Source organism: Drosophila willistoni (assembly GCF_018902025.1).
Source record: "Drosophila willistoni isolate 14030-0811.24 chromosome 2L unlocalized genomic scaffold, UCI_dwil_1.1 Seg139, whole genome shotgun sequence".
Classification (NCBI taxonomy): Eukaryota; Metazoa; Arthropoda; class Insecta; order Diptera; family Drosophilidae; genus Drosophila; species Drosophila willistoni.
In genome coordinates this window covers 2,793,082-2,809,905 of record NW_025814046.1, presented here as the reverse complement: position 1 = coordinate 2,809,905, position 16,824 = coordinate 2,793,082, and the positions used below count along the sequence as shown (strand labels likewise).

General features: G+C 35.6%; 2 protein-coding genes across 3 annotated transcripts; one reads left to right on the top strand and one right to left on the bottom strand.

Moving 5' to 3' along the window:
• Positions 1-597: 597 nt before the first annotated feature.
• Positions 598-4,298, bottom strand: LOC6638451. Its single transcript, XM_002061350.4, has 3 exons — positions 4,089-4,298; positions 2,682-4,007; positions 598-2,620 (listed from the first exon to the last, which is right to left on the bottom strand). The coding sequence occupies exons 1-3, from the start codon at positions 4,131-4,133 to the stop codon at positions 650-652; spliced, it is 3,342 nt and encodes a 1,113-aa protein (XP_002061386.3). The 5' UTR covers positions 4,134-4,298; the 3' UTR covers positions 598-649.
• A 414-nt stretch (positions 4,299-4,712) lies between these two features.
• Positions 4,713-7,006, top strand: LOC6638490 (ADP-ribosylation factor 6). 2 transcript variants are annotated; one of them, XM_002061351.4, is made up of 5 exons: positions 4,713-4,849; positions 5,581-5,715; positions 5,788-5,943; positions 6,020-6,166; positions 6,620-7,006. In XM_002061351.4, exons 2-5 carry the CDS (start codon positions 5,634-5,636, stop codon positions 6,760-6,762), a joined length of 528 nt encoding a protein of 175 aa, XP_002061387.1. In that variant the 5' UTR covers positions 4,713-4,849; positions 5,581-5,633; the 3' UTR covers positions 6,763-7,006. The 2 variants fall into 2 exon arrangements, with proteins under 2 accessions (XP_002061387.1, XP_015034743.1); XM_015179257.3 differs by having other exon boundaries at positions 4,713-4,901.
• The last annotated feature ends 9,818 nt before the right edge of the window (positions 7,007-16,824 follow it).

Here is a 16,824-nt window from a genome sequence, read left to right as displayed (position 1 = left end):
AACCGCAAATCGGTTTTGTTTATATAAAAATTATAAAATTAGACTGAATAGTTTGTTAAAGTGCTACATTGACTAAAAATCCAAGGGATTAATAGCAAAGTTAGCAGAAAAATTGATTTTGAAAGCAACAGTTTCAATTCCGTGAAATTCATTGGGAATTTAAAAATCGAGAACATGTCCAAACATTTTTCTATTTCTCAAAGGTGTTAAAAACACTAAATCCGTTAAATATTTGAATATAGTTGAAATTTGAAAGAAAAGAAAATTTCTATAATTTCTATAAATGTTTTGGTAATGCAAAATCAGCAAAAAATCTTAAAATATTTAAATGAGGATCGAAAATTTGTAGTTTAACTGATTAGAAACTTGACAGCAGTTGGAAATATTGTATCCAATTTGGTTAAAAAAAGATTCATCGATCTACTTAAACTCACAGAAGCATAGTACTTCCTTTTTGAAATCATAACAAAATTAAAGCGATGTCCTTGCTTGCATTCCGCTCCATTCTAATAAAAAAATCAATTTTAGGCAGTTAGGAAAACTCGTGAAATGTACAAAAAACAAAAACAATTTTTCAGAAATAAATAAATTAAAAAATTTGAAATAAAAATATAAGATAAGTATATATAGTATACTAAGCTCTGGAATCTTAAGCTGATAGCGATGTGGCTGTAGAATTATTGGTTGTTGTTGGTGCTGTAGTCGTTGTTCGATTTGTAGTCTCTGTTGATTGTTGTTGTTGTTGCTGCTGCATTCTCTGACTGCTGCTCTGTGACTTTAAATAATCGATGTACATGCGCCTGGCCTGATTAAGGACTCTGGTTACATCATGTTTACGTACCATTTTATCAAAATGCATGGCTATTTCATTATAATCCATGCCAGCTTTCATTATGGTATTACGATGTTGCAGGAGTAGAGTCAAACAGAGAAACATGAGAAAAGCATTGCCGCCACCAAATTCACTGGGTGGAGGTAATGCAGCAGCTGTATTAGTTGTTGTTGTTGCATTGTTACTGTTGCTGTTATGCAATCCATTCCTTTGTGGCGAAGATAGGCGTGGCAAATAGGCACTCTCATCATCGGCATGTGATGCCAATTCGACCAATGGCAATGGCACTTCCTCTGGCAAATTGGGCTCTGTGGATATGGGTACTATAACCTCGGGCAAGCTACTACTATTTCGCATGCCCAGCAACAGATGAGTTTCTTCCGTAAAAGGATTTGGTGTTGTGGTCGAATTGTGGCATTCACTTTTCGCTGCTGCCAAACGTTGCCGACGACGCATATGCAACTCACTGACATCGGGACATTTAATAATCTCATTCTCCTTCAAATCATCCACCAGATCGAGCGTGTCCTTGTCCAATTTCTCATACTCAATGTCATCCTCGATGTGGGGTGTAGGCTTCTCCGTGAAGGGCAAACCAAACACCTGACGATCTAAATTCTCTGCCTCTAAACGCAATTCGCGGGTTATGGCCGTTGTCATGGGATAATATTCTTGGTCAGCATCCTGATCTGGCTGAGATGGCGAAATACTATTTAGGCTATAGCTACTCAATTCTGGGTGAGTTTGTTGCTCTTGTTGAATGGCTGTAACTGCTGTGGAGGCACTCCATGTGGTGTCTGGCAGAGAGCAGGAGTCCTCTGATTCATCCAAAGAGCTGCCCGTTGTTAGCTGAACCAGAGGTTTAGTGGTCTGTGTTTGCGGTTGTTTCTCGTTGATTTGCAATTGATTGTTAAAGCGATCAGAAATGCGATTCTTATTCATTGAAGCGAAATTTAGAAATTCATTAAAATTTTTGACTAGTTTTGGAGGAGTTTGTGTTCTAGTTGCCATCTCTGGATCCGCCTGTCCCCTGCTGGCTGCTAATTTCTCTTTCAGATCTTTGAAATGACCACCGCTTGTAGTGCTCATACGTTTCATGCTTTCACTAACTTGGCTGGCATTAGATGCCAATTGCTTGGCAATAATATTGCTTACGGCTATAAAGTTTCTACTGTCCATTGTGGTTGTTGTTCCTGCTGTTGCTGTTGTATTGGCATTGGTGGTGATGGGCTCTTCCTCCAGATTGGATGACGAGGAACTGCATAGGAATGGTCTTCCGGGTGATATTGGTGTTGTTGTAGCTCCAGCTTCTTTGGGTTCATTTTGAGCATCATCTTTGAAAGGATTCGTTTCTAGAAAATTGGTTGATGACTTTCTATCAAAGACTTCATCATCATCGGAATCGGATTTGGTTTGATTATTTCCCATATCAATTATATTTAAAATTTTCGCCTCATCGAGACTCTGATGCGCTTTGCCAGAAGCACCGCGACGATGCTGATGCTGACGCCGGGAACTCGATGTGGAGGCATGTCTCGACATACTCTCATCCAGGCTATGATTCAGGCGTCTTGTATTGTCCAGGGCATGACTGGAAGAGCTTAGTGAGCTTAGCGAGGCCGATGAACTCTGACGACGCAGAGCGCAAACTTTGGTATAGGGATTTTCTCGCGGTTTTGTTAACAAGTACGAAGGACTAGTGGGCGTGGCGCTGTAGGAAGTGGAGAAAGTGCTAGCACTATTCGGAGCTGAACTAGTGGCCTGAACATCTACAAGAGGTACATATTCCTGAAAAACACAAATATTTAAGTATCGAATGGAATATTATTTCAGCGAATCTCCTTCTCACCTTTTCAAACAAGGCCAACTCCCTCTCTCCACCGGTGCTTGTATAGCGCAGTGAACTCCATTGAACCTCCAACATACGCAACGCATCCTCAAATGGGAATTCTCTCTTTAGTTCGAGCAGCAACCAGCGATAACAAAAGAGCAAATCATCAGCCTGTTGTGATTTCAGATATTCCCAGAATTCTGGATCATAGAAACTCAAGGCTTCAGTGAGATGAGCGAATTTCTGGGTCATTGCCAAGCCGTCCAACATAAAGTTTCCACGAACACGCGCCATAATGGCGCAGAAACAGATATAGGCCTGAGCCTCATCATTCATAGTAACCAGCAGCGGAGAGGCTATATCGGACATGCCCTGGCAATAGCTAACAGTCGGGTGATTCAATGCATAAGTGGTGAGAATATTGAAAAGCGAGGCAATATTCTGATTATCATCGCTGCCAGCATAGAATGGATGCAGTCGATCTGTACGCAGGACATCCTTTTTCACCATGCTGGTCACATAGGCCAATTCACTGCCGGCCACTGCCTGATGCTGTTTGATGGCCGTTTTCCAGGTATCTCGCAGGCTTAGATATTGTTCGGATTTGCGACGCATAAATTCCATTCGTTGGTGCCCATCCATGGCCAGACCATGTAATCCCCGAGGGTAGACATTCAGCAAGTGCTTCCACACCACACGTCTCAGGCTGGGATCAATGCCGCCCAGAAAGATCACCTTATGAAGCTCATCTTTACGTTGTATCTGGCCCAAAGCATCCAGGAAGACGCGAAATTCACTATCTGACATGGGCGGGCGTGGTGGTAAATTGGCCATGTGTTCATCGGATAAATTGAAGGCCTTTTGGACTATGTTGAATGTTTTTTCCATTTGATTCATTATCAGGCCAGGCAATTTTGTCTGCATATGCTGGACATATTTTTGGGAAACGGCTAACGATTGCAGGGGAGACATCAGCTCACGGGCTGGTCCACCGATTCCGACACTTCCACTGCCCACCGCCTCTCTGCTAGACGAGGAAGACATCGTTTCACATTCCCGAACTACCGTAAAGGGTTTCACATCAATCTGGAGCATGAGGCATGGCTCCGACGATGTCTGAATCGATATGTTATGAATGCGAAGGAATGCAGCATCTAAATCCCAATCAGAACGTACTGCCAGGTAAATCTCATTGCCAGCCGGATCGAAGGCCTTGTATTTAATGCTAAAATCCGATTTAATGTCAAAAGCCTTGGCCAGCAGAGAGTAGAGAACTTCCAATGTGGTTATTTGCGGATCCACAGAGAATTTCCGCCACTCTGGCTTGGCTGTTGGCTCGCATTTCTTTTAAAAATAAAATTGGAAAATAAAAAAAAAGAAATTTTGCAATTTTCCACTTTCCATTTTCTTTGTTGTCTCGCTTACCTTGACTTTTACACGCACTGCCTCCCTGGTATAAATGCCCGCCATGTTTCTATTGTCTTAGTCCTCTCTGTTCGTGACTAACTCAATTCCATTGCTATTTAATGCTTTGTTTGCTATTATTTCATAGCTATTGAATATAAATTCTTAAAATTGTAAAGGGATTGATAGATTTTGCTTTTGCAACAAAAACAAAACCGCAGATGTATATAACGGCATATCTACATGCCTTATCTACATCTGCGAGAACTGCATTATTAGGAGTGGACAACGAGTAACTTTTGAAAGTCACGCCATCACGAATAAAGTGAAGAACTACAACAAATATTGTAACATGAATGAACAATGTGCTGCACGTTTATATATATTATTTAAATATATCTTAATGAAAATATGATTTTTTTTTTCTACCAAAAACACATGTAACATAAATCAGGCAATTCAATTTAGGAAAAAATCTATTTTGAGGATATGCACAATAAGATTGTCGTCTACCATCACTAGCACGCAAAAAGAAAGTATCGATTGGAATTAAAACTATCGATTGGTTGGCTAGGGGTCACACTGATTCTTGTTTTTTTTTATGTGTTTGTATGTGAGTTGAGAAGATAGTGCAAATTTGTTGTTATTAATTATATAGTTCTTTTTATTTGTTCTCTCTAAATGCATGGATCACATCTATTTTATAGAATCGTGTCCTATTAGCCATTCATGATAATCTCCACTCAACGAAACCGAACGTTTTGGGCGAAGTAGCAGCAGCGGTGCGTAATCAACGAAAATCGGGAGCCCGAGTGTCGAGAATATTATATTTGGGTGTGTATGTGTGTGACGTGTTAGGGAAGACACAACCACAGAGACGCAGCCACATTCACATAGACACACTCTCACACACACATATAACAGAAGGCCACAAGGCAAAACCAAGCTCAAGCTCCAAAAGAAATTCCATCATTCATAAAGCCGGCCCTCGATCCTGCCCTTGCCACCACCGATACCGCCACGCCCACGCCTCTGACTATAACATAAACTATACAACAAAACCAAAAAAAAAAAGAAAAGAAAATATAACACAAAAACTGTCTGCAATTGAGATAAGTTGTGTTTAATTTATAGCTATAGTGTTTATCTGTCCAATTGTACTTGAGTTGCTGGCCTGTGTTTGTGTTTGTGTCTGACTCTGTGTGTGATAAAAAAAAAAATTCGCGCTCTCCCACAATCTCTCCCCTCGAGCTCTCACTCTCTCTCTCTCTCGCGCTATCTTTCTCTGTTGCTTTATCCGTTGTTGCTATAACAATGTAAGTTAAATTATTATGCAAAATAATGCTCTTAACTTCCGTTGACGCATTTATGCTATACAGAGATACATATATGGTGGTGTATATATGTGTGTGTGTGTTTGTGTGTGGGTGCCTACATATCATTGATTGATAGGAGAATCTCCGAGATTAATTTACTCATTCTCATTTGGTTTTGGTTACGGTTTGGTTTGCAGATTGGCCAACATTTGATGGATGACGACACATCATCAACATTATCATCGACATCATGGGCAAGCTTTTATCAAAAATCTTTGGCAACAAGGAAATGCGAATCCTTATGCTCGGTTTAGATGCAGCCGGCAAGACAAGTGAGTATACTCCCCCTTTTTTAAAGAAAAAAATGATCATTAACTTTATGTACTTATATTTTGTTCCCTCAGCGATTCTTTATAAACTTAAACTAGGGCAATCAGTGACAACGATACCCACAGTGGGCTTCAATGTGGAAACTGTTACCTATAAGAATGTCAAGTTCAATGTCTGGGATGTTGGAGGACAGGATAAGATTCGGCCACTGTGGAGGCACTACTATACAGGTAAGAGAATTATTGGGTTTATTGAGTTTTCCAGCTTTATGTACAACTCTCTCTCTCTCTTTCTCCATCTCTGCAGGAACGCAAGGTCTTATATTTGTAGTGGATTGTGCGGATAGAGATCGCATAGATGAGGCACGCACTGAACTGCATAGAATAATTAATGATAGAGAGATGCGGGATGCCATTATACTGATATTTGCTAACAAACAGGATTTGCCTGATGGTATACTACATGAATATTTTTTATTTGTGATTCTTTTCAATTCAGTTTCGTAATTATGTTCAATTAGACTTTTGGATAGCCAGTTAGATAGATACTTCGACTTTTAATGGGCGTTATAGATCCATGATTTTGATGTAAACAATGTTTTTAATGGAAAACAGTAAGCTGTAAAGTTTTGTACCTGTTTCTGGGCCATTACACAGCTTGTAATAGTTTAAACAAATAGATTTCTAAAGAAAACCCTACCTACGTTACTGGAACTTCTTAAATTACCAAACAAATTTGTTTGTTTTTGTATATTTTTGAGTAAACTCAACAATATGGCTATAAACAATAAGGTATCATGTTAGGCCCACGTTTTAAAGATTACGTTTCGGAACTTGAAAGAATCAACATTATTATATTGTAAATCATTGCTAATATGTTTTTTTGTTTGTTTTATTCCAATTTCAGCAATGAAACCCCATGAAATCCAGGAAAAACTAGGCTTAACTAGAATAAGAGATCGCAATTGGTATGTCCAACCATCATGTGCCACAACCGGCGATGGCCTACTCGAGGGTCTAACGTGGTTAACATCAAATCATAAATTATGAGAATCATAATTACAATCACAATCCTCTCCTACAACAAAGCATGTATTAATTCGAAAAGAAGCAAAATTCTATTCTATTTTTATTTATACAAACTGCAAAAACAAAACAAAAAAAAAAAAGGAAAAACAAACAGAACAACAAAAGGAAAAACGCAAGCGCATAGTGAAAAGCCCAATACTAAGAATAATCATGAGAGAACGTACGTAAATAAAAAAATGCATATGATCGATATAATATATATATATATACATGTATATATATGTTTATAATGATTATGTATGCAAATTACAAAAAAACAAAAACAAAACAAATTATATATATATAAATAAATATATAATCAAAACAATATTCTCACTAGTAAAACAAAAAAAACAAAAAATAATTATACATTTAAACAAAGTAAAAATTAAACAAAGCAAGAGAAACAAAAGAAATCTTATACAAAATAGTAAAGATAAAGCACAGGCATAAATCATACACATATATACATATATATATATATATGTATAACTATTATTGAGATGAAAAATCGATCTAGTGTTTAAGTGTAAGATCTTCTTGTAAATTATAAAGCAACAAAAGAATTATATATACATATATAGATGATGATGATTATGATTATGATGATAATGATTAATGATTATGAGACACATAAGCAATAAGTTGAAAGCTTGTTTATTGCAACTGTTATTTGACTTAGGACAAGATTGGAGATTTGCAGATCCGAAGTCAAAGTCGGAGTCGTAAAATAAATAAATTGTAAATAAATAAATGTTCAATTTTTGAAGCGCAAAACGAAGAAACACCGATAAATTGAAAACAAAACTAAACAACCAGACTCTTCTTCATGCAAAAAAAAAAACAAAAATATAAAGAAATAGTTACTTGTGCCTTCCCTTCCTAAAACGAAAACAAAAAAATCTGATCTATGTCTGTGTTGTTCAGATTATCTTGATACTATTCCCAAAACAAATATACTATAAACTATATATATAGATATTCTTTGCTTAATTTTTGGAATCATATTATTTTGCAAAACAAAACAAAACCAAACCAGAAAATTTACTTTGTCTAGTGTGTTGTTTAATTTTGTTAACAAAAAGAATGAAGAAAAACTAAACAATAGATATGAAAAATATATATTGTAATCTCTTTATTTTTTACCTCGTCTCCTTGTCTCATTCAGCTCTTGACTCTGTTTCGAGTTTCTATTGTCTTTAAAGGTAAATATACCAAAAAAAAAAGCATTTAAATCCAAACCACCACTAAGGGGAGGGGAACTCGGTGGGGGTGGTGCTGGTGCTGCTGCTGCTGTTTGGTGGTTGTCGGTGAAATTTATCTGAATTTGATTTTGCTTAACAAGGCGTTCGATAATTGCCCTTTTCGTCCTTTGTCTTCCTGTCAAAAAATGCGTGAACAATGTTCACGTTTATGTCAGTGAATTGTTTATAAACAGTTTTGACTTTCCCTGGGAATGTAGTATTCAAATATGAATGAAAATGATTTGTTTGTACTTGTGAAAAGTTTGTTTGTTTTGTCTAGACGTTGGCCATGTCAGAGACAGCAGCACTTTTTCCTTCATTGATGTAACCAAAATCTTGTATCTGACAAACCAAATGCAAAGACCATTTAATACAAAGATGGTGAAGTAAATGAACTAATTTGGTGTAATACTTTACAGATATAGTTTTTGAATATTAGAACGATCTTTAAACATTTCTTTATAAGCTTCTTTTTTTCGATTTCAATCATGGACTTTGGTCAATCCAAGGGTCTGTTCATACCAAATTCAACCAAAGCTGAGAACTAAAACAAATCAGATGTCTTGATTAACAATTAATTTCGGAAAATGATTCTGAAAAAGAATCCAGAATTGTTTTCTTATACTTTACGATTTCTATTTTGTACTACAATAGATTTGAGTTTGCTTTATTAATAGTCTTAACTATTTTATTAATACATATGTAGTTTTAGTTAATAGTCAATGATGATTTAATATTGACAAAGATTGCTTACAAAAGAGGTAAAAATTATACCCCCATGACTAAAATTTTTTTAATCAGACCCCGTTCAAGTTATAACATCTAATCAGAAAATGCTGAATGACTACCAAAGATTCGGTTTATCCACATTCAAAATGCATTATGATAATGGAAGGAAATTGAAATGCGGGTCTTCCTAAAGCATGTACATACAGTGTGGCCGATAATAATAGGTCCATCACATTTTTTGACAATGAATCGATTTAGTACGGTAAAAATTACAAATGTACAAAAGCCGCCAGTTTCTCCAGGCCCTAAATCGATCGAGAATTCCTAGGGATATCATCTGGGAACGTATATAATGATTATCTTTTATTTCTTGAAACAAATAAATATAATCTTGATTCTTGTTTTTTTACCATTATGAATTTTCGATTTTTATTTATTTTGAAATAAAAATATACTTTTTTAACTCCTAATTAATGATTTTTCCTGAGGAATGAAATGAAATAATTATGTAAATTTTTAATATAACTTATAGTCAATACGGTCCTTGGTTATCACAAAATTAAGATTATCTTAAATCTTTTGAAATTTATGGAACAACCTAACAAAACAGGGAAAACTCAATAAAAAACTAATTCAATTACAAAAACTGATGAAGTTTTTGTGAAAAAAATTGTATTATAAATAAAATTCATCTATTTTAAATAGAATAAACAAATCCCATAAGTCAAATTATCGATATATTTCTTCATCTAATTTATTATGATATATCATATATGAAAGAATATGGTGGAATTCGATAAAATGGAAAAATTATATCATCATAGAAATAGAATGGATCTATTAATGCGTCACCATCCAAAGAAGATTGTATTTATTAATTTTTTCTTAAATGCAATTGTAATAAGTTTAAAAATCTTTTATTTGGATTTAGTTTTTCCTTACTTAATCTTCTAATGTTAAGATGAGTGTTTTTGACAGGATCTCAGGGGAAAGACTGTAGTCGCTGAATGTAAGAAGCAAACAAATTTAGTTTTTTAATTGAAATGTTTTTAATTCTAAATGTTTATGAAACGTTATTAATTATTTTAGAATTCTTTAAAATTCTAAATGAAATCTTAATATATGTTACATATGTATGTAGGCACGAAATGAGCAGGTTCGCCATATTCGTTGTACGAAACAAAAATCAAAAGGTTTTTGACTTAAAAATTTTCTAAATGGAAATTTTCAGACCGCCAAATAACGTTATTTTCTCGTAGGTGCCAAAATACTTTGCAATTTCTCAACATCCTAGTACTTATTTTACGAATGGTTATTTTCCTAAAGTATTATAACTTTTTTTATGTTTCAAATGTTTCAAAGAAATGTTTAACCCATTTAAAAGTAAAATACTTTTTAAAGAGCTGACTAAAAAGAGAGATTGTTGCATGAAATTTTCAACGCATCGAAGGGTTTTCCTCACACACACAAACACACACACACAAACTCACACACATACGAAGTGAGCTGTTGATGAATAGAGCGAATTTTGATTGATTAAATAAAGTGCACTGCACTTGATATCAACGGTCTCTCCCTTTCCCCCCCACACCCCATTCTAACGATATATGCATATAGCTATATATATAGTTATATTTGTGGGTGTGCATGTGCATGTGCGTGTGTGTGTGTGTGCTCTATATGTTGTGGATTGGTAAGGCAAAGCGAAATGTCGTTCGTTCAAATGTCAAGAACCAACCCTCTCGTCTATATTCATCTCGCTTGCCATATGCCATCTCCCTTGTGCGCATGGCCAACTGTAGCTTCTGCTGGCAGACATTTTTGATGCACGGATATTACAGGATAACGTTGCTCTCGCTCACTTGCTCCTCCCACAATGCGGGTTTTGGGCGTGGCCAAATGTGGAAAGTAAGGCAAGGCAAAGCGCTTTGACTTTTGCATTTGTAAAACTTCTGCTAGCTGATGCTGTACCTCCCCCCCGCCCCAGCTTCCCTAAGCTATCCCCAAATGGTTTCTCTCTGTCTCGCTCAAAGTTAGAAAGAGAGATAGAGAGTGGCATAGAGAAAGAGATGGAATTTTGGACACAGACTGCGGCTTGGTAGGAGCCTGACTGTTGTGTTCCGACATCTCATTTGTTACAAAGTTAATGTTGGCGTATTAAGCACAGCAAAAGCCTCAACAACAAAAACCCCTCCCCCCCGTCTCTGACTAACTGGGACCAGCCTTGTCCTGCCCTCCTCCCCACCCCATCGACAACCTCTGAGGTCGAGAGGCAGCAGAGAAGTAAAGTAAATTTTATCGATTATTGGATTTGTGGGCTTTGCATCGGAGGGCCACACAGTTTGAATTTATTTATTTAGTCTGATGCGGGGACAAAACAAGGACAATAATGATGTCATGTTCCTTGGCCATTGGAATGATGAGGCGCCATACAGTAAGTATTCACTTTTTCGTTATTATTAATACATTTGACGACTTTGTTTTGAAATAACGATTCCTACAACTTTTTCGTTACTACAGCCAAATGAATATACCTATGTATACATAGGGATCAAAGAATGAAAGGAATTTTGAGTTTAACATAAATAATTTCAAATTATTTCTCATATTTTATCTAAATGTTTTATTTGCAAGCTATCCTAAATGAAGCAAATATTATGAAGGGTGTAATGATTTGGAGGTGAAAAATATGACGCATTAAGATAACTCTATAGTTTCTCGAAAGACCAAATAAAGTAATTAGATCTAGCAATTATTTAAATATTTAGATTATACAGTAAGGGGTTCATAAACTCACTGAAAAATGTCAGTTTCGCACATTTGAATTTCAGTGGTCTTATAATTTCTGTGTCTGTAAGAGTTCTCTGAATTGATATAGTATAATAATATGAATAGAAGGCCATTACTTATCCTAAGAAAACATTGTTTTTCAATAGGAGATTCTGAAACAGAAAAAAGTGACATTTTTTTATCAAATAGCTGAAAAAAAAGTTCCTTAAAAGTTTCATTTTACAAAATATTTTTAAAAAATTTCTCACTAAGCTTTCTTAAAAATGACTTTTCTATATAGTAGAAATATATATTCTATTTCTATCACATAGTTTAATATGTGTATTATAATAATAATTTATATATACATATATTGGTTAATCCGATGAATTGTCAAACATGATTTAAGTTGGAGAGCCTAAATACAAAGTTTCATTATTTGATCACTCTAATTGAGGGCGTGGGTTTATAGGCACAGGCGGACATGGCTATATTGAATCATCTTCTCACAATAATCAAGACTAAATATAGTTTTCACATCTGACTATTTTTATAACACTCTTACTCTATATACCCTTCTATAAGAATATTTATCTTATATACATATCTTAAAATTGAAAAACATGTATTAAATAAGTTTTTTGAAAACTGGGATACTTTTTGAAATACATATTTTAAAAGTAAAATAACCATATCCTTAAGATTAAACGTTCTTTGAACTTGTTTCCCTATATGTGCCAATTTTCTCTTTAAGAAAACACTCTCTGATTGATTAGGTGATGAGAAAAAACCCTTTCTAAAACGAGTTTTCTACAATCATATGCACTTATGTATATAGGCATCATTTATGATTGCTTATACCAATGTTTAGAATATTTTTCTAACAATTTTTTTCAGACAATTTTTAACTACAATCCAAAGAACTTCCCGCGGATTTGTTGTCTTTAGAGAATGATATTTCTTGAGCCGAATTGTTAGCCCATTTGATTAGATTATTGAGATTTATTGAATATTTTATGGCAAAACATTTTGGTTGACAATTTTCAGTTTGGTTCCTTATGGCCCTTTCTTTTTACCAATTTGAGCTTAACATGACGTAAGCTCTGAATTATGTTTGGAGGAGTTCAACCAAAATATTTGTGCTCCATTATTATTATTTGGCACATAAATTTTTGGGATAATTTATGCTAAAGTTAAACCTGCCAGTCCTTCAATTCAATTACAGTTAACTAGACAGTATAAAAGAGGCCGGAAGAATGGGGAGAGACAGGAGGAGGCAGGAGAGCATGACGTGGTCTGGCCTGGCCTCGTACTTTCTACTGTATGAGAGGCAGGCAGTTGAACATCACAAAAGGTATTACAAAACAAAAACAAAATGTCAAAACCCAAGACGATTATGTGAGCGCAAGAGCCGCGCAGCTGCGTCACTGCCAGGACCATTTCTATAGACCATGATGGCGTCCTGGCGCCCCTCTTCATCACCCATTTCCCCATTCTCCATCCTCGCCTGTATCTGTATGTGCGCAGAGAGCGCAGCAGCCTGGGTGTTTATTGGAGATTGCCGTTGTGGCTTGGCAAAGAACTACGTACTACTATAGCTAGAGCCACAGATACATCCTCAGCTCCTTCTCTGGCAGCAGTAGCAGCAGCAGGAGCGGCATAGCATAGCATCAAGAAGGAACGAATCAAAGCAAGCCAACAAGCAAATGCGCCACCAGAGTTGCCACTAAAAGTCTTCGGTCTCGGCGAGTGAGTGGGCTGCGGGTGCGGTTATCCTTGCTGCTGCTGCTGTTGTTGTTGCTGCTGTTCGATGCTCGCCTGCTCTCTGCTCTTATTGCTCTTGGTGGGTGGAAATTCGAGGTGGAGGTGGTCTCTGTGTATGCGTGTGTGTGTGTGTGCTTTTTGTTCTGCCCGCCTCTTGCCCATCCACCCACCATCACCACCACCACCGCCGACCCATGGTTTATATCTACAGAATTTTTTTCCTATTTCGGGGTTGGCTGGCTGGTTGGTTGCCGGGATGACTGCTGCTGCCTGCTGCTGCAGTGGACAAAACATCACTGTTTAGCCTTCTGTCATGGTTTTATGATAAATCTGAAATCGTACATCGAGACGTTAACATCATCATCATTCCCGCCGCATCATATTGCCGTCGGATCCGGTCGAGTCGGTTCAGTTTAGTTTAGTTCACTTCAAAGCCGTCGCCCTGCAGCCACTTAAAACAAAGGAAAATCAATTTATATAATTAAAAGTGTGGAATGGAAATTTAATCAACAAAAGTTTGTGCAATAATTTAAATAGAAAATTCAACATGAATAAAGAGGAAAATCCTTCGGATACGCGTCCAGCATCGCAAGGTAAAGCTAGAGGAAAACTGAAAAGTGTCAAAAAAGAAGACGAAATTTAAAAAAAAAATGTGAAAATGTGTAATATGATAATTGCGACTGGGAAAAAAAAGGCAACAAAAAATTTCACCACGTCCTTCTTAAGGGCAATTGTTTGTGTGATTTACAATTTAATTTATCCTTATGACTAACAAAGGACTCACATAAGTCGTGAGAAAAAGGTTCAACCACAAGTGTGTAAAAAAATGATTGAGAAACCCAAAATGGAAACCTTTTTCTGCCTCTTTTAACTAATTAAGTAATGTGGACTATTAATAATGCAGAATTCAAAAATTATTCTGTTAAAGCGTATAACAATTTCATGTTCTTACGGGTTACTTTTGAAACAGTACTGAACCTTTGAATTTAATTTGATTGGAAATATTAAAGAAAAGTTGAAAAGTGCTTATATTTATTAGGACATTTTTGTGTATTGTAAGCTTTCATCTTTAAACTTTTATATAAACTATTTGGAAACTTTAAAAACGTGTGAAAAACTAAAATGTCGAGAACTTCTTTCTGCGTCCTGGATTGTATATTTTACAGTGCTTATCATAATTATAACCCACTTTTAAACGAAATAAACACATTGGCCAAAAATTTTTCCCAAATGACATATTGCTTTCAAATCCTGAAATATTAGTATTTTCGAAAACTGGTCACTAAAATTAGGGAAAATTACTATTATACTATTTCTAAGAAAACAATTTTTAACGCATCAAAGAAGTTATATAAGTTATTATAAATTTGCATTGTTCATACCCTTGGTAAATCGGGACATTTTAAAATCATTAAGTACCACAAACAATTTTTAAATAAGTTTTGTTTTCCACATATTTACTATATAAATTGAGATATTTTTCACTAACACTACTTTTTTCTATATTTCTACTATAAAATATATAAATAAAGTTGGCTTTTCTATTGGGGGATTCTATGACAGCTACATGTTATATTGGACCGATCCGAATTAAAAACGTGTAGTTAATAAGCATACGCGGACAGACGTATACATATATAGACAGACGCTGATCAAGCATATATATAGATTTTGGGATCAGAGACGCCTTATTCTCTGCATATTATGTACATATATATAAGATGTGTATATTTTAAGAATATTATAAGTAACGAGTTCTGTTTTTCTTTTCAAAAATACAGGAATTTTTAAAAGTAGTCCCAGCCGACATAGCTTTATATTAACCATTTTGTTTTTGGAATCAAGGCTTAAATAGCTCTTGATCGATAAATTTATGTCGCAGAAATACGAAACTCTTGTTTACGAAACTTAACAATTACATTTTTAATAAAAAATATTTAAATATATAAAGAGGCAGGAACGGATCTATAAAAAATTAGGGCGTGTCCAATCGAGAAATGTGTATTAAACAAAATCAAAATTGATCATGTTATAAAGTTTTTGCATTAGGGAAAGTACAAAATCGACTAGTTTGATTTAAAATTTCGGATTGGGTGGACACCCTGGACTCCCCCGCTGGATCCGTCCCTGCCAAAAAGGCATTTCGCTTAAATGAAAGCTTCGATTTTAAGATGCCCTTTAAAGTATGCAACACTTGCAAGTTCACCTTTTTAAACGGGCCTTTCACAAAAAAAGTAAGTCTAGATAAGTGTTATACCAATCAAAAGGGCTTGCCGAAAAAATATCTCCGGTCAAATATGTCTTGACTGAACACATTTTACGGTATTCCTCAGTACCAAGGGGTTCCAAAATAGAAACGTTAGGTTTCTTTATAGTAAGTAAACCTTCGACTGTAACTTTGTATTTAGTTATAGCTAACTTCTTCTCTATGGTAGTACCCTAGTGATCGTCCCCTTTCACTTGTACTTGGCTACTTTTTTTGTCAGATTTAAATAAAACTTGTTAATTATAGAATTAGGAAAAAATGAGGGACACTTTTTTTTAAAATTGACATCGGCTTTAGGTTTTCAAAAAAATCATTTTTTTTTGCGCTCCTCAGTTTTGCAATACTATAATAAAAAGTATAAGAAAAACTTCGCCCTTTTCTAGAAAATTCCTATGCATAGATGAATTAGACGAAGCCGTCGGAAAAATGTGAAAAATGCTTGTTCCCATTTCGTACATAAAACTTATTTACCTTACCTTTATCTTTTAAACATAAAACTAATGGGAAATTGATATACCATGCAATAAATGGTATATTAAGGTCGGGAAAATGTATATAAATGTATCTTAATCAACATTAACAGTTGAGTCGATCTAATTATGTCGCCTTATCTGTGCTCAGTTAATTGCATGGTATACATGCATCACATAGTGACTTGTCACTAGAATCTATCCATCTAATGATATAGAACCAAGTCTTTTTCTAGGAGACAAAGTTGTTAGATCAGCAAAAGAAGGAGCGTAAAACCATGTTTCCTTATTAAATTACAAATGCAAATGAAAACAAGTGAAATTGACTTGCCAATGTAGAAGTTTGCTTTCCATTTTTCTTACCCTAATGGAATGCACGAATGAATCATGACAAACCAAAAGAAATCAAATCAAATTCAATTTATGATAATCACAAAATTGAATTACCCTCTACGAGTCAACAGAGAAGGGGGGAGGGGGGATAGAGGATGGATGGGAGCTAGCGAGAAATGTCCGAAAATTCATAATACAAATTAGAATCGAGGGTTGGGTTGGGTCTATTTGGCCTTTAACACTTTTTGCATGGCATGGACTGGTATGGATATAATAAGGATACACGCTAAAGTGAATCTCAACGAGGCCATCAAAATTAACACAAAGAAAAAAGGCTACAGAAAAAGGATAGAAGGATAGAAGTCGAAGGAAAATGCAAGCATATGATGCTAATCCTCTGGCATTAGACCGCAGTGGCAGTGGCAGTTGGCTGGTTGGCACGGCCAAGTGGCGAAAGTAACAAATGTGT